Source organism: Paralichthys olivaceus, chromosome 10 (assembly GCF_024713975.1).
Source record: "Paralichthys olivaceus isolate ysfri-2021 chromosome 10, ASM2471397v2, whole genome shotgun sequence".
In the NCBI taxonomy this organism is placed as follows: Eukaryota; Metazoa; Chordata; class Actinopteri; order Pleuronectiformes; family Paralichthyidae; genus Paralichthys; species Paralichthys olivaceus.
In genome coordinates this window covers 2,015,423-2,041,099 of record NC_091102.1, presented here as the reverse complement: position 1 = coordinate 2,041,099, position 25,677 = coordinate 2,015,423, and the positions used below count along the sequence as shown (strand labels likewise).

The following is a 25,677-nucleotide window of genomic DNA, read 5'->3' as shown; positions in this document are numbered from 1 at the left end:
TGGTTCCGTGAGTGATCATTTAAATTGTGGACAAAACTAATCTGGGACAAAAAACAGTATAATGTAATAAATGTGGACGTCGGAACATTAATTAGTTGGATTTTTCCAGTGAATGATGAAACAACAACAGGTCATTTCATTTAAATAAAGAGCAGATGAAGATTTTCTAAATCAAATGATAAAACTTTTACTCTCTGCAGTGTTGAGTTTCATAAATAATCTCTCGAGCATGAAACATATACATCTTATAAAATGTGTATAAAAACACAGTAACTTGAAAAATTAAAATTCTAACAATTGACTAAACATTAAATATAGAGGAAAACTAGTTTTGGGCCATATTTGACCCACATATCACAAATCACACATCCGGCTCCCGGGACGTCGGCTCCTGTTTTCTGGGCCACAAGTGAGCCACAGTTCTACCACATGTCATTAGGGTCAGATTCATCCTTCAGCAAGGGACCACTTCAGGTTCACACCCAGATTACACCCCGTCCAGAGCACGGCACCACATGTGGACCACTTCAGGCCGACTAGTGGGCCGGAGGAGCCGCATCATGGCCTGAAGTGGTCCACATCCGTATATTACAGATTAAATTCAACTGGCTGATTGATCAAACATTGGAAGAAGCTGTCATCTCTCAGCTGAAATGACTGCTTCACTCTGGAACAGCTCCTGTAACACTGAGTTGATAACATCTTCAGAGGCCAATAAATTAATTTGGGCGGCGCGGTGGAGCAGAGGTCAGCACTGTCACCTCAAGTCCTGGGATCGAACTGGGAAGATTTTTCTAAATCCAAACTGGATAAAATCCTTTTTAAAATGAGTAAACTCAGCTGACAGCCACATTTGTGTTTCTGTGATCTGCTGAAAAATAATAAAACAGATATTTCACTGATTGATTAAATATTATTTTAAAAATACATTTTCAATGATTAAACTGTGATGATGTGTGAGTCAGTGAGGGCTCCCTCTGGTGGACACAGAGTGATCATTCAGCATTTTAAATTCAGCACATAATAAATAATGAATTGTGTCACTGCCCTTATTCACGTTTTTTCCATTATTGATTCATCTGCTGAATATTTTCTCTAATAAATTCTCATGTGACCTAAATTCAATAATAATCACAAAAGATAAATTATAACTGAGAAACTGGAACAAAGGAATGTTTGGCTTTAAAAAAAAAAAAGATTATCATCAAAGCCGTCATCTTACATGAACACATACAGTTAACAGCAATTATATTTTCTTTTACAAATATTCTGTTGCGTCCGGACCAAACGTAGTAAAGTGCTAACTGACACTTAACGTGGTTGATTGTTTTAAATACGTATTAGTAATAATAACAAGAATACTTGGTCACTAAAGCTTCCTCTGATCTTGAACTTTGACTTCATAAGAAAAAGAGTCAAACACAGTTTCAATCATAAACATTTATGAAAAAGCATTCATCAGCAGACAAAAGGTTGTTACGTGTTTAAAATACATATTGTATTATGATACAGATACTACAACTACTTGGCTAAATAAACGTGGGTCACGTTAAACTGAACAGTTGTTGTACAAATGAAGAGAAATATCCGACTGTCAAGGCACAAGTTTAAAAACATGAGTCCAACCGTGAAGGAAACTTTTGGCTCCAGGTTTGTTTTTTAATCCGAGGGGGCGAGTCCGTATCAAAGTCCGACATCCAAGACGATTCATCCAGCGTCCTCAGACAACACGGAATCTTAATGGCGGGTGAGAGTGATTTCCCACAATGCAGCGGCATATACGTAAGTGGTAGAGCTGCCATGTTTGTAGTACGGTGAATATGAAGATAAAGAAATGATTATTTCTGAGCTGCCTCTGAGGCAAGAAGGCACAACAACAGACACAGGGTCAGTGTGGGAGGTGGAAAATATGGAGACGAGATCTCGAAATGTGAAGATGGAAGAGAAATTTGTGAGTTTTTGGTTGAGAGCGGCTGCAAATACATGTTTTTCTGTCTGTTAGCAGAATTACACAAAAACTACTGAGCTGAATCTATTGAAACTCAGAGAAAAGGTTCTTTTAATCCTGTCAGAGCCATTTTTAGATCGAGGAGGTGGATGCAGGATATGTGTTTTGATTTTTCAGGAATTAAAGCAGAGATCTAATCCTGGAAAAGCAACGAAGAGCAGGCGACACTGTCAAAATATACAACGACGCATCTCACCCTCTCCCATTGGCCCTCCCCTCGAAGCTCCGCCCTCAAAACACATGCACTGACTGACAACCGACTTTTCCGCGACTCGCTCGATAACTTCCGACCAACGACAACTTCGTCCATTTCTCTCAGGACGAGTCTTAATTAGCATCAGAGCGTTTGGATGAATCTCCCTCAGCTGTGCTTCTCTTCCGTTTTATTAAATCCTCGACCGACCTGGAAATGATGCAGCAAATCAAAACCATCTCATCCCCGACGCCAATCAGACGGAACACGAGCGATGTCAGTTTTCTTAATCGTGATGTTTCGTTTTCTCTGCTCGTTTGAAGAAATGTTGAGATCCGAGCACATTTACACCGAACTCAGATCAACACGAGTTATCGGCTCTTCTAGTGAAGCAAATAGAAAATACAGAGAATTCCAACTTTGTATTTAAACACTTTAAACATCTGCTATTTCAGGCATTTAATTAAAAATGTACAGATTATGAATGATAGATGGTGGCACAGCTGTGTTTTCAGGTACTTATCACTTTCTTTAGAAAAATTTTGAATGTGATTACATATATATATTTATATGTATAAAATCACATTCAGCTTTTCATGTATTTAAATCTGGTTCAGTTGTTTCCCTTGTTCAAACATGTTTCTTTGGCTTTTTAGATTTCCCCGGACCGAGCTCACTAACTGGCTGCAGCTCCGTCCTGGCTCAGGCACTCTTGGCTTCATACTTCATTATTATTCTTAATATTCTCGTTGTTGTTATTTTTTTTTTAAGTGTATCTTCACTAGAAACTGACAAACATGAGCGCGGACACAGTCGATATAATACACAGTGATATAAAACATATAACAGGAGGGTAAACATGGAAAGCTCTGATTCAGGCGCCGGGTCGTCCTCCCACTACGCCAAGTACATGGCTACGTCGTGAGGAGGAGCCACAAAGATCCCATTGACTTCAGCCGAGAGTTGTTCATCCTGAGGAGGAGACGTAAATACACACATTTCACGAGTCAAAGATATTTCAGGTTATATATTTTATATCTTTAAACATTATCTGATTAATCAATTTACAAAGACATTCTGCAGAAAATAAAAATAATAAGCTGTTTTATTACATCCTGACAATAATAATCTATCACACGTTTCATTCCTTTATTTTTTTAATGTAGTGATATTTAATAATGAACACACACACACACACGTTTACCTGTGTCTGCCTGTGGTTTTCCTGGTAGTGCTGAATGTGCTCTGACGTGACGTTCTCCTGGTTGACGGTGGATGCTCCCGGTTCGCTGCGGCTCCACTGGAAGCAGCAGGAACCCTGAAGAGGACTCGGCTGCGGCGTCGCTCCCGTCTGCACGTCGCCCACTGCTGGACTGGAGGAAAAGTGCTGCTCAAACATGCAGCTGCTGTGAGAAGCGGCCTGTCCACACGCCAGCCCGCCCTGCAGAGCGTGGTTCAGTCCGGTAACTCGCCTCGGCCACAGACCACTGTGCGGGACCGTTTGGCTTTCGGGAGTTTGGCCGTGACAGGCCGGCGTCAGCTCGGGTCCGTTCTGCACGACGCCAGACTGAGGCAGTTTCTGCTGCTGACTCTGTGGCCACGGCTGAACCTTGTGCGTGTCAAAGGGGGAACCTCCCTGAAGACAAGCTGCAGCGAAGGGAATGGGAACGCTCTGTGCAGCAGAGGAACTTAAGTCATTGCAGGGAATCAGTGGTGGTAAAATGTCCATCGCGCCCGGTGCTAGGTTCTTTGGTTGATGAACAGAGTTCTGCAGCATGTGTCCATTCCCCATCCCAGGGGCCAGCAGATAGTTCGGCAGGAACTGGCCGGACTGCGTCTGAGCAGGGATCCTCTGTTCCCCTCCCATGTGGCCGACGGGCACCTGGAATGGGGCCGGGACGTCGGGGACAACGAGCTCCGGGAGCTCTATCGACGGGCTGAAAATGTCCTGGAGCTGCAGCTGTTGAAGAGGCGGCAGGTTGGTGTCGGCTGCAGCGACGAAGGGACCTTGGTGCGAGACCTTCTGGGTTCTGTCGGATAAGCTCTGTCCTAGATCCTGCTGGTGAGCGTAGAGTCCGTTCTTTGGAGAGAAGGTACGATCAGGACTCTGAGTATCAAACAACTGTGGCTCACAGAGCTGAGTGGCCGAGAACAGAGCAGCATCACCGAAGGGCTCCTGTGGATTACTGCAGAGGCTGCTGGGACGTCTGGCGTCTTGGCCTCCCTTCTCCTGGAACAAAACCCTGTCGATGTAGTCGAATATGTCATTCGTGAGGACGCTGTCCAGCTCCGAGCTCACGTTGTTCTGATGATCGTCCTCCTGACCCAATCTCTTGAGCGCGTTTTCCCACTCGATCAGCTCAGAGTTGTCCACCTCCAGATTCTGCAGCGCCGCGCTGAAGTCGCCCTCTTGAGCCAGTTTCGCCAAGTTGTCGATCACAGCCATCACAGACTGCTTGGCCTCTACTTTCACGGCGGCGGGGTCGCCTGTGGCGGCCACGGCCCTGCTGTCCTGCCACGCGTCACTGGGGATGCTGACCAGAGCGCTGCTGTCTTTGAACACCTGGTCCACAGGTGTGGGCGGATCCACCGTCTGCGTGTACGCCGTTTCATCCTGTCTCAGGAAGCAGTCCAGCAGAGAGCGGGGGGGCGTGTCCTTGCTTACGTCCGTGCTGTTGAACATTTTGTTGAACTGGAAGAGCCCGATGTCCACGGTGGGGCCGGTGTTGTAGAGGACGGCCTCTCCTGTGGTGAGCGTGAAGGGAAGCTGCAGGCTCCTCTGACGCAGATACTCCTCACCCTCGGTGTTGCTGGAAGAGTCCAAAGGTCACGTTAAAGAAACCGAAGCAGGTTTCAGTTCACAGTTATAAGACTTTGTATTAAGATCTGTCCTGAGATCTGAAAACAAGTGGACAGCTTGAGGTTCGCAGGTTCCTGTGACTCGTGATTGAATCTCACTTCTCTGCTCTATACGGAAATAAACACGCAGCTCAGTTCTCTTCAGGAAGAGCAAATCATTTTGTGTTTACCGCAGCTGAGTCGGTTTATATTCTGTACTGACACAATATATAAACCGATATATGGAGAACTTTTTTAACTGTAAACTTTATTATAAATAACGTAAATGTTGATTGTTTCTGCATCATTTATTCTGTAAAATAAAAGTTTTCATATTGGTTAAATTAAACATCGATCCAGATCCGTCTCATTTCAAATCATTTTCATCACGACAAATAAATCAGGCTCTAGATTTGACTAATGTGAGACGAGGAAACGTATTTTGTGTTTATTATGAACCTGTAGCATCGGTTCCTTCGATGTGGCCCCAGGACACATTTGCGATCACGCGGCCTAAAGACCACGTGCGTCCGAGACCACCTCTGAGAGTGACCACACCACCTCAGGACGGATGTTAACACCAGGTCTAACGGGTCTAGAAATGTAAAACACTCACAGTATAGCTTTCTGATATGCGATGATGAATTCCGGTCGTCCTCCTTTGTAGATCAGCTTGGCGTTGGACTTCACCCACACCCAGCTGTTCGACTTACTGAGGAGCCTGAAGACGGTGAGGCCGCTCTCTCCTGTTTTGATAACTGCGACGGAAACGACACACGATGAGAGACTAACAACGTGAAAGCAGGAAATAATAATAGTGAACATTCTCTTTGGTTTAATATAAGTACTACGAGTAACCACAAACAAACTGGACCTGGTTGTTTTGGTCACAGTACAGTATAACTAGTTCATACTTATTATTATTGTACATTTTACGTTAAATAACAACATAAGACCATTTTGTAATTGTGCATCCAATTAGAACCAGAATCATTTTTTGGAAAACGTCTCTAATGACACTAGAAACCAGAAAAATTACTTTTCACCCTTAATTCCTGATTCTTGCATTTAAAACAAACAAACGAGACAAGTTTGGTGTTTTTCCAGTTTTTCTATCCTCTAGTGTTTTCAGACATCACCTCCGGGTAAAATCCGGTGAGTTGGATAAGGACTTAACCCAGAGTTATTCTTTCAACACAGCAGGAGGTTTTCTGCACAGACACGTTCACAACAGCATCAAATCCTCCGTGTTATTCAGTGAATATGTCTCCTTATCAAAGCTGAAACTGCCAACATACTGCGCATGTGGTTGTCAGCGCAGTGCATCATGTCAGCTGCGTGGATGAATTGGTAGCCGGAGCCTTTCATAGACAGTTCAGTCTCTGAGTAACCCAGAATAATCTTCCCCCTGGAGAAAAAACAGAAAACATGAGGTTTGTTCTGCTGCATTATAAAAAAAAAGAAAAACTAAAAAATGTGCCAACAGTCCAGATGATGGGAATAAAACCTGAGAAACTGCCCGATGTGTTGAAATGATCTCAAAGCTACACAATCACCTCCCATGAGAAAGAAAACTTAAAAAGAGTGGATGAATCAGCAGCACCTGCTGTCGATGCCCGTCGGTGTGAAGTCCAGCTTGTGTTTGGTTTGAAACAGAAGCATCTTGGCTCTGATCTCCACGATGGACGGAGCCTGAACAGGCATGGCGATGGTGAACAGAGCCAGCTGAGGGGGGTCGCTCTTCCTGTTGTCCCTCACAACACTCTGACCGTGGAGGAACTTGAGACGCCCCTGGAACTTCAACGCCTGGTTCAGAGGAGAGGATGAGCGTGAGGTGGGGAAAGAGCTAAATGTGGTTTATTTTGCTGAACTGGCCTTCGACGTTTCAGAAGAACTGACCACCATTAACCCCCCCCCCCCCCCGCCGCGCACCGTTATTGGGTACTTCTGTCAGTTTCAGATGAATATTGTATTTACCAGAAAACCGGACGAGTTGTCCAGGAGGCAGCGGAAGCGACACACAAAGCTCCGCTCCAGGATGGACGAGTTCTCTGGAGGAAGGTGCTCGGGACTGTACCTCTCTGCGTTACCAAAACCCTGCAAGCCTGAGAACAGAGACAACGATGATAATAATAATAATCTTTACTCATCCAGCTCTTATCAAAGCAATCAGACAAAACACAGAGGAAAAGACAGTAAGATGAAGTAAGATGAAGTAAGAACAGAACAAAGAATAAAATGTGTTTTGATGGATCTGAAGGTTCGAGGGGAAAAGAGATGTGATGTCGTCGGTTCATGTGGTGGTGAGTACAAGTATCTTAAAATCATTTCTCAAACGTACTGGGAGTCGGTGTACAGAGGCTAAAACTGTGGTGATGTGTTCAAACCTGTTGTTAGAACTCGTGAGTTCTGAACAGTTTGTAGTCGGTCAATAGTTTTGCAATTTAAACATGCAAAAAGGCTTTAGCAGTTATTAATGCGTGATGAGGTAAAAGAATGTAAAATGATTTCTCAGTTGATGAAAACACGTCTGTACAGGTTTTGTGGTTTAAAGCTCAGGCCCAGATTTCTGACAGCAGGCCTTGTGTGTTCCGACAGGTATCCAGTAGATGGCAGTGTTTGAACGGAAGAGATTCGATGAGCTGGCGGCTCGTTGAAGAAGATGAGAAGATTGGAGACGTTACACTTCACAACCAGGAACCTCTGACTGACGTCTCCTTCACACAGAGATGCGCAGCCTGGACTCGACCCTGTGACTTCGTCACACTCACCGTTCTCTGCCTCGCTGATCGGCGGAGGGTTCAGGGCGAAGTGCAGCTGCTGCCTGAACATGTCTCTGTCGTCAGTGTGGATGAGATCAAAGACGCTCTGGTGAACCACGTCCGACTGTTGGCGGAGGAGGGAAGGCAAAACTTTATCGACATCGCGAGTGATTTATAGATGTGAGGAGTTTAACACTTCAGGCTCCAGCTTCAGATGAAAGCTTCACACTTCTCGCTGATGACTCAATAAATGGAGATTATAGCAACACAACAACGATGTGAAATATTCCAATTGATGTTCATGTTGAGTATTTGACGCTAGAAGAAAACTGATGCGTGTTGAGGAGGCCGGCAGCTCACCTGGTGGAAGCCCAGGTATTCCTTGATTGTGGGAGAGGTATAAAACACCAAACCCTCGGACGTGACCACAATCACAAACCCGTTCAACGCCTGCACAGGAAACAAGTTAAACACATGTCAGGTATTCAACTCACACACGCATGTTCCATATATAATCCCTCACCACCTCAAATATAAAGAGAGCAACCTCATTATGACGCACGCAGCTGTATTAGTTATTGATTGAACATCAGAGGTTCGACTTTATTTGTGGGTGAGAATGTTGCGAGGATGATTTATTGTGTGGTGACGTCATATCTACACAAATTCCCCCAACTCGGATCATGTGACCATTAATTCATAGAGCCGAAACTGCGAAATGCATTTTTACCAATCAAACTTTTAAGCAGTCACGTAAAGGTATGGATTCGTTTTCAGGATAAATACAGATTCAGAGTCAGTTTAAATGAGAGCTAGTCGTCTAAATCAACAGCTTGCGCTTCAGGTCCTTCACCTCCTGCTGCGATCATCACAAAGGTCAAAGTTCGAAGCTGGAAGTGACAGATGAGCCCCGGGAAACAAGAAGCAGGGAACTGGACGAGCACCGGTTGCGTTGAAAGCCGTGAAGCATGGCTGAGTTTTGACAACAGGCAGCGAGACGAGCAGCGTCACCTGTCATAACGTCGTCCTCCACCGATCCACATGGATTAACTCTCATACACTAAATGGCAAACGCACACATAAACAAAGCTGACTGAGCGGAGCTGCACCTGTTCGCCTCGTGGTGTTTAATATTAATAAAAACACCAGAGTTCCATGGTTTTAATTCATTACTCCTGGTTTTCTGCTCCTGTGATAAGTGAGTTTGTGCTCTTTGCTCACTCTGACCTTTGTGTGGGATTTTAATAAATGCATAATGCACTTTTAGCTCATTTACAGTCGGGTTGAAATGACAGTCGCCCCCCCCCAGACGTTAACTGTTTCCTGCGTCGTACCTGCAGCAGCAGGTCGCCCTCGGAGAAGCCCGCGGTTTCCATGTTGTTCCCGTTCTGCCAGTTCAGCCCAGGGAGCTTCAGACTGTTGCCGCCGTTCATCATGATGGCTGCACGCGGGGGCAAAACACAGAAGAAGAAATCAGCAGCGGTAATATTTTCATCACAGAGGTTTTAAGAATCAAGAATGTGTGTATGTACCAAATAACTCAAAAACTCATGGACGGACTTTTACCAAACTGAGCCACGATGTTACTTGAGAGCGTATCTCCGGACGATTAACTTTTAGAGTTGGTCAAAGGTCAACTTCAATAAAACTTTGGTGTAAAAGACACTTTTTCTGAGATTACAATGAATCATATTGATCTTAAAATGAAGCTTGATAATAAGATTAGAGACACAACGTACAGCCTGTTTATACGGTTATTTCTCATCATATGGTGTAAATGATGTCATGATGATGTCATAATGACATGTTAATATATTTTAGAGGCTCATTCATCAATCACTCTTGTAACTGAACTTAAAGCTGCTGATTTAATTAGACACTTCATTTGATCTTTTTTTTTTTTTTTTTAAAGTCTCACACTAAAAATGTTTTTTTTTCTCCGATGTGTAAAAATCAGAACAACCTCGTTCTGTGATTTATGAACTCGGACATGATGCAAACAAAAGTCCGTGAAATCCTCCCTGTGGCACCGCTCATGCACTGATGGTGCTCATGAGCTGGAACAAGTGAAGAGTTATCCTGAATGGTTACGGCTCGTTGTGTGATTTTAAAGGGTGAATCCACACTAAATGTCGAACTGCACGGCACTCTGTGTTTCCTCTGTGCCTGTGGGATACCTTTTGTCATGCAGACTGCATTTTTTTTACATCCCCCGTGGCTCCAGTGATACAAAAAAAAAAACCCCCCTGCTTTCTGGATCTATAAATAATCTGGATGTAAGATCATGAGTGGGCAGAAGAAAACAGAAACACGAAGCCAGCTCTCTGGCTTTTGCCGAGCTTCAATTGTTGGTGCCACACCAGACAACAGGTTTTCACATCGCTGGAAAAAACTGATCTGGCAACCTTTGTATCCGCACACACACACACACACACACACACACACACAACACATACACATACACAGAAGTAATACACACGCAAACACACACACTGTCCCAGGAGGCTTTTTTTTTTTTTTTGTTGCAAGCAATAGCGGCCAAGAGTGCTTCCCTTATCTGGAAGGCCACTACAGGAAAATCCCAGGATATGGCCTCTCCCAACCAGTCAGTCCTGTCACGCAACTTCTTAAAGGAGGGAAGGGGCCCCTGAACACCCCCCCCCCCCCCCCCCGACACAGACGCTCCACGCCCCTCAGCCAGAACTCACACAGTGTTTACATAGACACGACCTGCACGGTCTGACAATCACATCCACAGCACACAAAGCTGCAGGCCTGCAACCCATGCATGTGATTACTGTTTGTTTTTTAAAATGTTAGTTTCCACGTGCAGCCAGTGCACTGTCGTCGAGGACAAACTGTCAGGCAGGGAAAAGTTTTAATCACATTCGACACTTCAATATGTACACATCTCCGCCAGCAGGCTCCTCCTGAAACCACATTTAAATTCACCGGATCCAGACTTTTGAACATGTCTGATTTCTTATGTCAAGATCAGAAAGAGAAATCTAAGAATATCCTGGATCCCCTGACTTATTGCATGATCCTGTAACACAGAAAGACGAGCAGGGCGCTCTGAGAAGGCTAACGTCCTATCACAGCAGTGTTTCCCATTAATTATCTAGACTCTCACAAACATTTTACACTTCTCACAATAACACTAGAGATCTCTAATTTGGAGTTTCGCTTTGTTGCTGCATTGTATAGCTGTGTGGAGCCTCTCCGTAAAGTTTTTTACCATCCAAACAGTCAGACTTCATAGTTTCAGCTGCAGCTGTGCATGCAACCGCAGGCAATGCAGTGGTATGCAATCCAGTTCTCACTTTCACTCTTTAGTGAGTGGACCTGTCACTAGAAAATCTGTTCCAACAAAGATTTAATACATTCTGTGGAAAACGCTGCAGAGAGAAAGTAAAACTAAATTCCTGGGAGCGTCCGTTTATTCATGTAACGCAACCTTCCACCGTCCAGTGTCCCGGTGATCCGTCCAGTAGTGTTTGTGTGATCCCGCTGGCTAACAAACATCGACATGATAAATAATATTCCACACAGACAAATGAAGACCATGCTACTTTAAGTCCAGGTCTGTTTTATCCAACACATCCCTCTCGTATTTTTTTTTCTCTGCTCAGTATTCGCGTGAGTGAGTGGGCCTCTTTGTGGCCGCCTGTTTGTTTTCACTCTGGTTTTCTTCCCCAGTGGTGCGGACTCTGTTCTGCCTCCTCATCTTTTTCCATTGTGTGTAACAGCGTTAGCACTTCATAGTTCTGTGCAGAGTTCCTCATGTGCACTCACAGATCTCCACGCCGCTGCAGGAGAGAGATGTTTCGAGCTTGACCAGAGGCTGCGGAGACATTCCTGTAAGTTTGTGGGAGGCAGCGCAGGAGGAAAACCGCAGATTCCCACTGACATCAAACACAGACGCCGCCCTCACGGAGCAGGAAGAGAGCGTACACGTTTTTTATCAAGACTGGATTGACATGATTTTATGACATCTGTTTCAACACCAGACCAGGAAACACTTATTCTGACACCGAGGCCAGATGTACGACTCTTGAGGTGTTCTGCTTGAGTCCAGGCCTGATTTATGATTCATCGAGGGATTTCTGTTGATGCAGCGCCATCTATCACAAGATGGACGACTGTACGTCGTGTTTACATCACGCTGTGAAGTGACCAGGGTTTAGAGAAGTCATGGCTCAAGACTTACTCCAGAAATATGCAGAAGGAAAATTAGAATTATAAAAACACTTTACAGTCAACGTGAAAGCTTCCTCCAGTGATTGAAATGTTTGGAAGCCAGAGTGTAATCTGACACCACGAGAGTCTCAGCATCAAACTTTAGCTTCCTGTTTCTGAAACTGCCCATTTTTAGGGTTGGTGCAACGCAGCGAATGCTTTTGTACAAGATTCACAGCAGGAACACGACAGGGGATGAGGCGGAAAAAAAGAAGTTGAGTTTGTGAGATGAAAACACGAACATCACAGGTTCAGTGAATCTTAAAAATACTCGGAGAATCAGAATTAGAACAACCTATGAACACAGCCTCTACTGAAGTAACCCCACACACACTCTGAAGCTCAGGAGGGAGAAAAGGAAATGCAGTCACGGATTGGATGCCTGCCACATTCAGAGTGAGAATAAAGCATGCCAGCAATGCATAGGGGAATATTATCTTGATTTGAAAACATTTAGTTCCAGTAGATCCTGTACACAGATCTGTGTTCTCACGCAGATGTGCAGGGAGGGGCAGGGCTTGCAGCCAGTGACGGCCAATGAACTGAGCTAATCCTAACCCAAGTCCGCAGGTTCGTCCATGTTTTGATGTCTCGTTTCAGTAGAAGTGCTGCAGGAGAGACTCCGGAGAATATCCACAATAACAGACTCAGACGTTTGTGTTCTTATATTCAATGGGATCATTTCAGGAGATCCTCCGTCAAGATTCACTTACTGCGAACTAACTAACAAACTAACAAACGCAGGCGATCCTGTTTCACACATCTCATTTCTGTAACATATTTATGTGTATTTGCGTCGAACGCAGTTTATCGTCTGTGTGAACACGTTGTGATGAGCAGCGGGACGGTTTGTCATCACGCCATGTGTACAGCCTGAAGCCTGCAGGTTTGAAAAGCCTCGTGTGTTGTCGCACAAAACACTAAGAACAGACCTTGATGATCCTGAGTCAAAATAAACAGCAATTACATGCTATTCAAGAAGCAGTGTCTTCTGGTGGTGGTGGTGGTGGTGGGGGGGGGGGGGTCTGGGGCCTGTTTTATCAACTCAGATGAAAACATGGTGTTGTAGGAGGCGTGCCGCTCGTATCGAAATCCCTGAAATGATTCTCATCGGTCTCCAGCGGGTCAGAGATCTCAGGTGGAGGGAATCGTGGGAGGAAACAGTTTGAGGCCAGAGATACACGACATTTAGCAAATCACATATCAAGACTCTGGGATGTTGGTGGATGGAAATGACTGTAAAAGCTTGAAGCAGGAAGCTTATGTAAATTATAATTAACTCTTCAGCTGGCCCAAATTACAAAACCAATGTTTTTAAATTCCTTCCTGATTTGAAATGACAGCCCTAAAATAAATGTAGTAACACATTTTCTATGTGTCTGATCCTCCAGTGGGACGACAGCTGATTTTGGTTCGGCACATAAACAAACATCGCTCTCTTTTTCTGAATGTCACAGAAAGCCTCGGTGGGCGAGTTCGGCTCCGGCCAACCCGGGGAACAAGAATTAGGTTTGCGAACTAAGGGAGGATTCAGCGCTGTGGTTTAAAGCTGGAGAGAGACTCCGAAACAAACCTTCCAGAGAATGGAAATTGTTAAAAAAAAAAAAAAAATGAAAACACGATTAAATCTGTCTCCCAGCGGTCGCTCGCATTCTCACGATACACTAAAAAGGCGAGTCATGAATCAAGAGCCGACACGCTAGTGCTGTCACCCCGGCATGATGCCCTCTTCTCACATGTTGCGATACTGACAGGTGATTTACGTTGAGGTTTTAAAGGCTCGTATTAGCAAAACCCATCTTTCAAATAAAATCTCCTCGTAATGATGCCCTGAGGATTGAATAACAAAGAAAACCGGGCTTCCCCGCACTGATACTCGTCCTTACCTCTTCATTTCTTCTCTTGCACTTGTGTCGTGTGTGTGTGAGTTTGTGTGTACATGTTTTCAGATGTCCCCCAAAATACCAAATTAAATTAAATTATAGCACATAATACCGTGTTACCACATCAACGATGATTGCTAACAGGCGCTGGATGTTTTCAATGGACTTGGAAAGCCAGTCCACATTTTTCTGAAATTTCTACCAGCGTCACACAAACATGTCAGCAGCAGCGATCCACAAGCCTTTCAAAATGATTCAGCGCTGCCTCATGAAGTCACGCTATGAGGCCAACGGTCCAGCTTTCAAGGCAAAGACCTTAAATAGCTTGTTTCATTATCAGCTCTGTGAATCGAACTTGCACCCCTGAAAACTGCTTATGTTTGATCTTTTCTCTCAAGCTTTTTCTTTTCAACGGTTTATAAGATCTCTATCTGCAGCTTGAGGCATGTCCCCACTTGAACATCCGTCCCTGACTTATGTTTTGACTGGGATAACCCCAGAGAGTCAACCTCGGTGATCTTGTTTAGATAGGCAGCCGAGGCTCCGTGTCCATCAGCCGACTCAACGCTTCTTCTTATGCAACTTTGATTAATAACTTTAAATCAGGGCTGAGTTGTGTTTTATATCTACAGTTTGAGTGTAAACGTTTTATTGACTTTACTTTAAGCTGCTGTTCTCCAGAGCGTCTCCACAACTGGCCTTTCTCCAAAGTGAAGCAATAAGACATGACTCAGGCCAATCATGGGTATAGTTTACTTTAGTGCTATCGATAGTCATTTTTTAATTTGCGCCACACGAGAGGTTGTGTGTCATCACTGCTTCACCTACGTTTCTTGAAACTGTGTTCGATTAAAAACTCCGCTAGAAGGAAAACACTCCATCTCACCATTCCTGGATTTGCCCTTTTTATCCAGATGTGCTCAAAAGCTTCAGGGGTTCTTCCTCGAGTCACGCCCTTTCCCGCAAACTTTCATGGCAATTGGTTCAGTAGTTTTTGGAAAATCCTGCTAACAGTTAGACAAACAGTAATAAAGACATAACCTCCTTGTCAGAAGTAATTAATAGGAAGCATGGCCGTGAAATTCGCTGTGGTACAAACTCAAAAGCAAAATCTATGTCACGTGGCACATAAACGTATCCGGCCATCTGCAGCAGCGTTACAAAGACAACAGCAGATGTTGAAACATTTCATCAACTCACGACACCTTACCCCTGATCCTCTTTCAAGATTTCACTGAGCAGCTTGTGCACAACTGTCAAGCGAGACTTTAATTAATTGTTTCTAATAACTCTTCAACAATAGACGGAGGAATGAAACAGCTGAAGAACAAAAAAACAAAACTTGTTGTGAAACATAAAACTAGGACACTCAGTTACTCCTCGGCTTGTTTACACAGGAGCAACAACCTCAGATGACCCTGATGAAACACGGTCTGTAGCGTGTGGTGGAGTTGAGTTGGATGAACCACAGAAACATTACTCCTGTGACATTAGGGTTTTTATTTACGATCTTCAGCGTATGAACTCTATGACGTCCGTCGTCTTCTGCTTCCTAAAGGTCACATGGATTAATGTTTCACGTTCTCTAAAGTCGCTGAAACAAAATCACAACAATCCTCTTCTGATGGAGATTTAGAGAAATCGACACCTCAGTGGAAATAAACGAGGTGACGGGGACGCCTGCTGAGATACACGACGCCGCAATCCGATATCCCCGGCTAACAATGTTCAACACACTTACTTTGACTCCGATTGTTTATTCATCAAACAGACGAGACAGCAGCACGGAACGTTTCGCTTTCAGCAGCGATTTTTAAAAACATTCAAGTTGGATTTTTAGTTTCGCGACACACAAGAAGACAGTTGGCACGGTGGACACTCGGCAATATTATTGTAGACGCAGCACACGTCCAGTGCCAACAGGTGAAAGACTGACAAAGCCTGTAAGAGCATGTTTGGGTTTTTTTTTTTTTTAAACGAATCCACGCCCACTGCAAAACATTCAGACTCACAAACTCAAGGAAACTTACTGCACGGGATGTCTGAGTTTTAAGAAAAGCTCGTGGAGTTAACGGGCCGGACGTTCCTCCACCAGCCACGCTTTCAAGCTCTTCCTTCAGGGGACCCTGAGTCGTTTCCAGGCGGATGGGATATGTAGTCCCTCCAGCGAGTTCTGGTTCTTCCCTGGTGTCCTCTCCCCGCTGGTGTCTCCAAGGCTGAGCCCACAAAGCTTGTGTTCTATCTAAGTTTGAACCCTCACCTATCACAAGCTCTTGGTACTGATCTAAAGAAGCAGTTCGCAATTACAAGTGACCAAAGTCAATTTTGAGCTCCACATAATAAAAATACCAAAACAATGAAAGTTGTGACATTTGTCCTTTTGACGTCCAATTACTGGGTTTCCCCCCCCCACAGATATTTTACATGATGTCTTTGAAGGCAGCGTTTTACGAGGAGCTTTTCTAGTCTTAACGACCACATAACTCACAGAGCGTGTGGACCGAGGAGCCAGGAATCGAACCACGTGAAAAAAATTGATTACGACATGATTTCTATTAAATTGGAATAGTCGCATTCAAATTGATCCCATGCAATTCTTCTGAAAGAAGGTCAACAACCGCGAACAAATAGCAAACTAACACATTCATCTGCAGGACGTCAATATTTCACTAAGAACAGGAACGTTGACTTGTAGCCGAAAAACCCTTGCAGAATTGTTCCGTAGACCCTGTTCATGCTCTTTTTCATCAAGTAAGTTGACACGAAATACTTTTACCCTTCAGCGATTTGAAGTTTTCATTTTTACAGTGCACTTTCGTTCAGGAGAATCCAGTCTGCAACTTAAGCTACGATTTACTGCTAAACCATAGAATTATGCACAATTACATTACATAATTACCGGTTGAGCTTCCTCTCTATTGTTCCTTCAGTCAGCCACACGTGCAACCTATTCATTTCTCTCTTCAAACAAGACGACGTTTAAAATTACATTTGATTGTTTAATTGAGTTTCCAGCCCTCATAAAGAACCCTGTGAGACAGCGTCTGACCCATTTGAGTCCCAGCTGAAGACGACTGGCTGAAGCGTGTTGACCCAGATTTGACCCACATCATCGAGTTACACCGAGGAGGACCGATCATCGGAGGACGTCTTCACATGCGCATAACTCGCGATGTGATTAAGAAGTGCAGTGATTTAGCATTACATGCCTGTGAGGTAGCGTGAAAGAGGTTGAAGTATCCTGAGTATTTAATGGATAGTGTGGCTCGGGACTCACAAACACTAACTCCTACATTTCTTATAATTTTACTCACGGTAGATTTTGTGCTAAATGCTAACGCTCCCCAGTTAGTAAATGAAAGCGTCTGTTAAAGCCCAGATTGTGTTTTGACGGACCGACCTTTACGTGTAGAGGCGTTAAGTCATTTCACAAACTTATCTTGTCGCAGTCTGATAGTTACGGTGATTTCTTCCATCCCACACGTTATGAATATCAATCCGGTCAACAACTGTAGGTATTTCTGGTTATAACCACTTTCTATTTTGTCAATGGTGTTTTGTATTTTGTGAGTCGCACTTGGACTGATAACAAGCTATAATTATAGCCGTGATTAAATCCACAACCTGGAGCCAGAGCTCTAAAAACAGAATAGGCTGCTTGGCGGCTTTGTCCCTGTAGCTGCGGCCGAGAGGAAACACACTCCCCTGGTATACGCTGCTGTCGTGCCATCGTGTTCCATCCATAAACTGGTCTTAACGTTGCCACATGGACAATAAAAACTAAAGTCTGATCCTGATAATATCATGTTGTTGGGACACATGTTATGTACTTTGAAGCCATTACCTGTCTAAGAGTCTTAGTTTCTACTCTTGGCGAGCAAGTTGGTCATTAATCCAATCACATGGGCTTTTATTGACAGAGACATTTAGTGCTGCATGTGCTGTACAACCACAAGATCACAACGACTGAACAATGCACAAACAATGAACTGAGACTCAACCAGGACGTGACGCATACATCCTAAAGTCGGAGCCAGAGGCATCGAGGCAACTTACTCACCATCTCACCTGCCGACACCTCGACTGGTCTGTTCAACTCACAGAAATCTATCAATTGCAGGCGATGATGTTATGAGCATGACTCACGTTTCTATTGACTCACACTCGTGGGTGCCTGCAAGTCTACTCATTGAATCAGTGAACACTTGAATCCTCATCTCTTTTTTTTTTTTCACGGTGACTATTGCAGTTGTTCTTCACCGGAGAGGGTGGGGTAAGGTTTCAAGTACTGAGGATGTGTTGTTTCCTAAAACCAGATTCCTACATGCTTCTCATTCCTGCCTCGGCTGTCAAAGCTGCTGCCAGTGCAGCTCCTCTCCGATCACTTCCAGTCCGGGCAGTTGAAGGGCCTAGTTTCTACAGTTTTGAATTGTCCACTTCTCTAGATTGAATTCTACACAACTCATGTTTTTGTGTATTGTGATTGACTCTATATTTACAATAAGATGCAAAAAAAGAGTTTGAAAAATGTGCAAGCCTCTATTCTGCAGTTTTCTTCTGTCAATCTAGACGGCAGCTTCGGTGCAGCGCAAAGTAACGAAGGGCTTATTAGGATCTGCCCTTAGAGACCGACGTCCGAAGGCCAAGTCCAGTGTCATTCGATCCACAACAGTGGACTTGGCTTGAATTTCCTCACCTTTAAAGTAGCTCTTGACCTTCAGGTATCCCACACTGAGGCGAAGGACGGACAGTTTGTCCAGACGAGAGCGACCATCCTCAGAAAAGGGCAAGAGGTCCGTGAGGCGGTCCAGCTCCCCGTTCAGCCGATCCCGGTGTCGCTTTGAAGGGTTGGATTTGACGACCTCATTGCCCTCAGACACTTTCTTTCTGTGGAGCAAACACAGAGGAAGAACATGGCCGGTTATTTGAAGTATTAAACATGCCGAAGAAGTTTGTTAGGATCGAAGACCGGGGGGGGGATTCAGTTCAAGCATCTATTGTCACAGAAGCAGTGTGACTCACTCTGTTTCAACATGCTCTGTATTTACTTTTACAAATGAGACCAACAGCTTCAGACTTACGTCATAAAAGTGACAATAAATGCTGCTGAGTCAACAGCTGCCATGTCGGTTTTAGGGTATTTGCACACTTGCATGTACTTGCTGAATGCTTACACAATCATTGTTTTATCTTTCTTACAGCTCGAGGTGCAGCAGAGCCTTTGTTGAGCTACATGTTTCTGCTCGGGTCCTCTGAAGGCACAACAAAGCTGGAAGAACCATGTGGGAATAAGAAGAGTCTTTGTGGTGGTGGAAAGGAATTAGCAATGTTAGGACTGAACAACACAAAACTACCAAGAGACACAAACAAATCCTGGCTCGACACAAAAAAGAATAATTCATAAGAAATGATAGGATTTGCTCATTTGTTCATTGGAGATTCTGGTATTTTGCTCATAATTATCTGCCACTAATTGTTTATTATTGAAGGGAACAATCTTGGCCTGAGATTATATCGTGAAAACACCAGCATGAGAAACGGACAAATGGACAAAGTAATTTCATTGACTGCTTATTTAGCTTGTCAAAATGGAAACCAGTTTTGACCATGACTGCAGATTTACTAATTTGCTCTAGTGCAAAACACAAGCTCATGATCGAGGCAAGTCGCTTCTCACAAATCAGACGCACATGCTGCACCAGGAAAAAAAATGAAACAAGTGGGACGACACAGCACCACCGCTGCCGGTCCTTCACCACACTCAGACCCAGCACAGTCAAAGTGTTCAGAAATAATCACAACAATTGATGGAGAAGAACCATTTTGGAAGCCTCAAATTATATGCAAGCTCGTTCCTGTCAGGGGAAACAAGGACTAAGTGTAATAAGTTATCATGAACCGAAGGTGAGACGTTATAGAGATAATGATAAATCGTAATATCTGAGGGTCAAAGTCACCCTCAGATATCATTATGTTGTCACTGCTTCTTGTCTAGTAGCAGGTTTACACAAAAACTATATAGTATATGTGTCCAAGTGTTCAATACATGTATTTGCAATATGGTGATGAAGTGGCCAATCAGCCCCGGTGGAGGGATTCGGTCTGTGAGTGACCTTCTAGTGGATCATTTTGAATTTCGGATGATTTTCTTTACAAATTATCCAGCGGTTGAAAAAACATTTGAAAACAGATAAGACCAGTGAACACAATCCATCCACTCTCTAATATAAATTAGCTAAGGAGTTTTATCAGTTCAGAAATGATGGTGTGACATGGCCCAGGAGGCAGAGCGGTTGTCTTATAGTCACAGGGTTCTGTTCTTGACACGTGCACATTGTAAATCACTACGAGCTGTTGGGACTAAATAAATGTCTTCGGTAAATTAACCATTTCCTCTGCAGATCTAGGAAACCACGTGTTGTTGAACTGGATGTGATCACACTGGGAGGCACAATAACAGGAAAACAAGAAAACTAAATCTATCAGAAGAGCAAGATAACAGATGAGCTATGTGAAAAGCCTTAAAGGCAGCAGCTCGTTCAGATGTTCTGAAGCAAGAGTCCTCTCTGCAAATCTTCATGAGGAGGAACCAATCAGTGATCCGCGTCAGCCTGGTTGATTCCCGTCACAGTAAATCACTTGATTTCAGCCATAGAATGATTCAGAGTAATTTCATCATCTACAGCTTCTCCGAGTCGGTTGCTAACGGAGCATGTCTGAAGTGTCAGGCTGCAAATTCTCCACCTTTTCCAGTATTTCTCTCTTCACTAAGAGCTGATGTTAATGGCAGGCTGTTATATTTCCTCTTCTGCCACTGAACAGTGTGGAGAATGCAAACCAAAACTCAAATTGTTGGCCTCAGATCTGAGCTGTACCTTCCCAGAAATGGAGCAGGACTGATCTCACTCTCAAAAAATGCCTACCGGAGACAAAAGCCAGCATTCAGAACCGTTTTTTCCACCTTGATTTGCTATGGATCACGGGGTAGAGCAGCAGACATCAGGGTGTTCATTGTCCAAGAGAAAGACGTTTAACCTCATCCATTCATTTCCACTGGGATTCTTTATGTATAGAGCAAGAGGGTAGAGCTGAGCTTGAGAAACAAACTCAAACACCTCAGCTGCAAATGTAAGTCAGACCATGTTGCACTGAGTCTGCTGCTATGACACTGACACATATTTGTCTGAAAAGAGATGAAGCGTCTGCCAGATCCAGAGGAATGAGTCAGCGGCTCAAGAAGTATTGAATGTGCTCTCTCTATATACACATGTTTGGCCGTGCATGAAAACACGTCTGATTTGGAAGTAAGATAGTTTACAAAAGCAGAGTTTTCCAGAAAGAGAGGTAGAAATAGAAAAGAGGGCTCACACACACACAAAACTAAAAACACATAATGTTGTGTATGTTCCTGTACCAGCGTCCTGCAGAGGCACGGGGGTCAGTGGTTACTGGTGAATACTCTAAGTGTTCAGCAGTCACTAGAAAGTTTTTATCACTAATTCAGAGACAAAAACACTCGTTTGCTCCACAGACAGTTGTTTAAAAGATGCTTCATTGTCACTAACATACAAATATTAACACCGATGCAATTCAATAATAATTGAAGTGTAATAATTCTCTACCATCTCTAATGAGCTCTTACTTCACAACACAACACGTGCTAATCATGGAATCCTTATTCTATGTACCCAAGAGTGATAAGACCAATTCCTCGATACAGTCAAGTCAGCTGGAAGAAGTAGAAGAGTATTTAGTTACAGACAGCGAGTGGAGAGCTGGAGGCATCATTCGTGTGTGGGTTCAACCTCAGGCTTTGATGGTAACGAGTGTGTAGGTAAAAAGTGTGCAACGGTAAAAAAGTGTGTACCTGGTGAACAAAGGGCAAAGAACAAAGAGTAACTGTGCGTGAGCATTCTGCCACACCCCTTTTCAGCATGCATGTGTGTGTGTGTGTGTGTAGCATATTACCACAAAGCATTACTTGCCAAGATATATTAACACTATAAAACATATAAATATCATCTGCTTATGATCCACACACACACACATTACTGGAGTTGTTTAAAGAGGCCTACAAACTAAGATGAACTCATATTTTCACAGTGACTGCTCCGACGGCTGCAGAAACCGTCTCCAGTGAAGAAAGGTTACGGCGTGTTCCAGATACATTGTGGTGTTGTTGCTGCGGTGCCACAAAGAGAAAACGCAGTAAATCACTGTTGATTCGTGTTGTTTAGTTTGGAGCCGTACAACAGCATTTTAAATTAAGTGCTGTGATGAAATGGTTGCTGCCAATTTGGAACTTGTAAGTTTGCATTTTTTGGAAGTGTGGAGATGGTAGACTGTAAACAAAGATGGAGGACTCATCTCCACTTTGCCCAAATATCTCAGACGTGGATGACGCCATCTTGTGCTCGACCGATCAGTCTTTCACCCTTTTTCTATCATTAAATAACAAATGAAAGACAAACTAATCCGAAACGTGAACACTTCAGCATTTATCACCTAACAACTTCCTAAAATGTCCTTAAGACTTTGCTCCACATCCCATCTGCTAACATGGAGGAGGCAGGGTTTATGACCTATACGGCAGACAGCCACCAGGGTGCGATGAAGACAACTGGGAGCTGCCATGTCATCCATCTTTATACATTCTATGGTTAAAATCCATTAAATGCACAATAACAACGTTAACTGCCAACCGACAAAAATAATTGTTGCTGAAAGAGCAGAAGGCTTGTTCTCTTCTGAAGAACAGCATATAAATTACAATGAGTGGGTCCTTTCTTAAATAATACAGTAGCGTTCCTGGAGAATGAGACTGCCAGCACACTCAGAAGGCTTCTGGGCAATACAACAGAGGCTTTGGAAAGGTCCGGTCTGCCACGGAATGCCTCTGTGCAGTGACCACAGCCTTTTACAGCCAGGCTCAGTGGTGCCTTCCTGCAGCTGGGCACATCTGGGCCTTCAGTCCCACATCTTCAGAAACATCTGCAGTGGACAATAGAAGACTGTGCTCCGCTAACGTGCAGTGCATCCACGTCGTACAAGATCATTTGGATGAATATTTACTGCTACATGTTAGCTTAGCTCAATATTTACTTTTGTTTTTCTAGTATTAATCATTGTCAGTGAATCTTAAAGAAAGTAAAGACCCACTGCTGAGGTTGCCTTTGGTTTCCATTCTCACCAGGACTATCAGTTACAGCTCACGTTTGCTGTTTACTTCAAATATTAAAGTTCTACGTTCGATGCTTAATCAAGTTTAAGCTCCACCCTGGTCTCCACCACCTTCTACAAATAACATCTGGCTCTTAAGCTCCTAACTGGTCCACTCCTCCTCTTCTGTATACGTTGGGTTCATCAGAACGCTTGTTGCTGAAACACGATCCATGCATCAGCTACAAATGAGACTGTGGGCCGGTGAATACAAGGAACAACTCTCAAACTGATCTGGAATAAGTTAGAGGAGACAGAAGGTTTTCTCTTCAGTGAGAGATGAATGTTTGCAGTACTAGTCTACTACCCAAGTATCACGAGAACTTGCGATAGCAGCAGTTACTACAGGAGGGTCACAGAGTACACGAAGACACATGGTGTGAATGAGGATGTTTGATATGACAAACTGATCACCAGTACTTTTCACTGGATTTGGCTGCAACACTGTGAAGTGCTTTGTGGACTCAAACTCTTTACCCCTCCACCTCCGCAGTGGTCTCCTGGTTTGCTTTGTCCTGAACTAGAGAAAAGAAAAGTGAGCACGACAAACACAACATGCAGCCAGCTCAGCTCCCACAGTGACGAAGGCGAGGCAGTATCACATTACAATAATATTCTGTGCAGCAGCAGCAGCCCCCCACCTCCTCTTCCTCCTCCTCCTCCTCCTCCTCAGACCATCGCGTGAGAGCAGCAGCCGATTCTCCCTCTTGATTGTGATTAATGCGCCAGGGCAACATATTTACGCCAGATCCCAGATCCGCACGTCCTCTTTAAGACACCCCCCTCCCCTCCCCTCCCCTCCCCTCCCCCTCCCCCCTCTTAGAGAAACATTGTTTCATATCCGAACACATTTTTATAACTTGTTACATTTTCTTTTAGTAACTTTGTGACACTTGAAAGAATAAAGTTTCATTGTGTCACGTTCACTTCTTCATTCTGCAGCAGAACCACCTCCAGGTTCAAGGTTAAGAACTCGTCTTACTGTTTGAGGACGGGCTTCTTCCTCTTCTTGTTCGCGTACGTCCCCGGGTTCCCCAACATGGTGTCACTGCGATTTCACAAACTTCACGTTCAGCTCCACGTTAGTTCACTCCTGCGCCACCGGGGCTTCCTCCATGCGCGCAGCGGCCGCGTCGTCGTCGTCGTCGTGTCCGCTCAGCCAGCGACTCCTCCGGCTGGCATGTTCACGGACACCCGCTGCTGCTGCTGCTGTGGCCGCGTTGACAGATCCCGTGGGCGGTCACAGGCGCTGACCTCGGTCGGTGTTGTTGCCGCGGAGCGTGGAGACCGAGAAGCTGCTGGTGAGGGAGGAAAAGTGCAGGTTTGGAGAGTGATCAGAAAGTTTTGGCGCAGGAGGGAAGTTTCGAGTCCGTCCCTCCTCCTCTGGATAAACAAGCTTTATTATTCTTCTTATTATTCGGAGTCTCTGGAGTTTCCCCCTTTTCTCTGTCACGGGGCGTTTTCAGGAAATGTGTGCGCGCAGTCTGGCACAGCTGATTTAAGGTGGACTGGACTCAGCGACACTCGTGCGTAATTTTGTTGAGATTTTTCCAAACACACCAGGAAGTAAACTGAACCTAATCATTTCCATTTTAGCCATTTCAAGTGCGCAAGAGTAAAATAAACCATTAACAGCTTCATTTCCATTAACACCGATGTTAAATAATGCTCACGCATTGTGGAGGAGAATGTCTAATCAATGTTTTGTGTTGTGTTGATTTTTGTCAATCTCTGCCAATAAAGAAAAACCACAACCTTCACCCAGGAGCCAACATCTTTAAATCTAAAAGAAATAATAATTAATCATGATGGTTATCGACTGACATTCATATCTGATGTCATTTCTGTCACCCAGCACTATCCCAGAGTTATTCAGTAATATCGATCGAGCCTTTCCAATAAGATCATTTATTGAACAGAACATTGTTCTTTCATCTGATTATGTTGATATGAGTTACTGAGAGAATAAACCCTCCATGTTGTCGACATTACATCCATTACATGACACATCCAACATTGAATCCAGGGCATGTGTCCTCAACCAGGACATTATAATGTGATTAAAACATACATGTCTCCATAAAGTGACTCAGGTCAGAAAACTCCACGTGTCTTAATTCAGTTACTGTTTATTTAGTGTTCCATGGTGTGATGACTCCATCATGTTGAGATCAGCGAACAGGACTCCTGGTTTTTCTCTCTGTGACTCTTGCAGCAGAGAGGAGTCTACAACTTTCTCCACTCACAATAAACTATATCATATCATATATACATATATATATACACAAAATCTCCTACAGTTGAATCTTTTTTGAACGTCCTGCAACACAATTTACAAAGGAAATGACTCACAACTGCAAACAGTTTTAAGACACAACACCCAGTTTATTAGGTACAGCCATAACTGCTGTAATAATACATCCCTGTAATAAAAGTTGTCGTGAAGGTTATAACGTTCAGCTGCTGACTCAGCTTTACGATCATTTGGGAGATTGTATTTGATTTCATCATTCATTCAACAAGAAGTTTTCTAAT

General features: G+C 43.9%; 1 protein-coding gene across 1 annotated transcript; it reads right to left on the bottom strand.

The window, feature by feature from the left end:
* Positions 1-1,425: 1,425 nt before the first annotated feature.
* On the bottom strand, positions 1,426-24,896 carry LOC109644809 (aryl hydrocarbon receptor-like). The gene is made up of 11 exons (XM_069532617.1): positions 24,125-24,896; positions 18,620-18,810; positions 9,136-9,242; positions 8,162-8,251; positions 7,811-7,925; positions 7,017-7,144; positions 6,643-6,845; positions 6,338-6,447; positions 5,656-5,797; positions 3,406-5,011; positions 1,426-3,173 (listed from the first exon to the last, which is right to left on the bottom strand). The coding sequence occupies exons 1-11, from the start codon at positions 24,181-24,183 to the stop codon at positions 3,099-3,101; spliced, it is 2,826 nt and encodes a 941-aa protein (XP_069388718.1). The 5' UTR covers positions 24,184-24,896; the 3' UTR covers positions 1,426-3,098.
* Between the last annotated feature and the right edge of the window lie 781 nt (positions 24,897-25,677).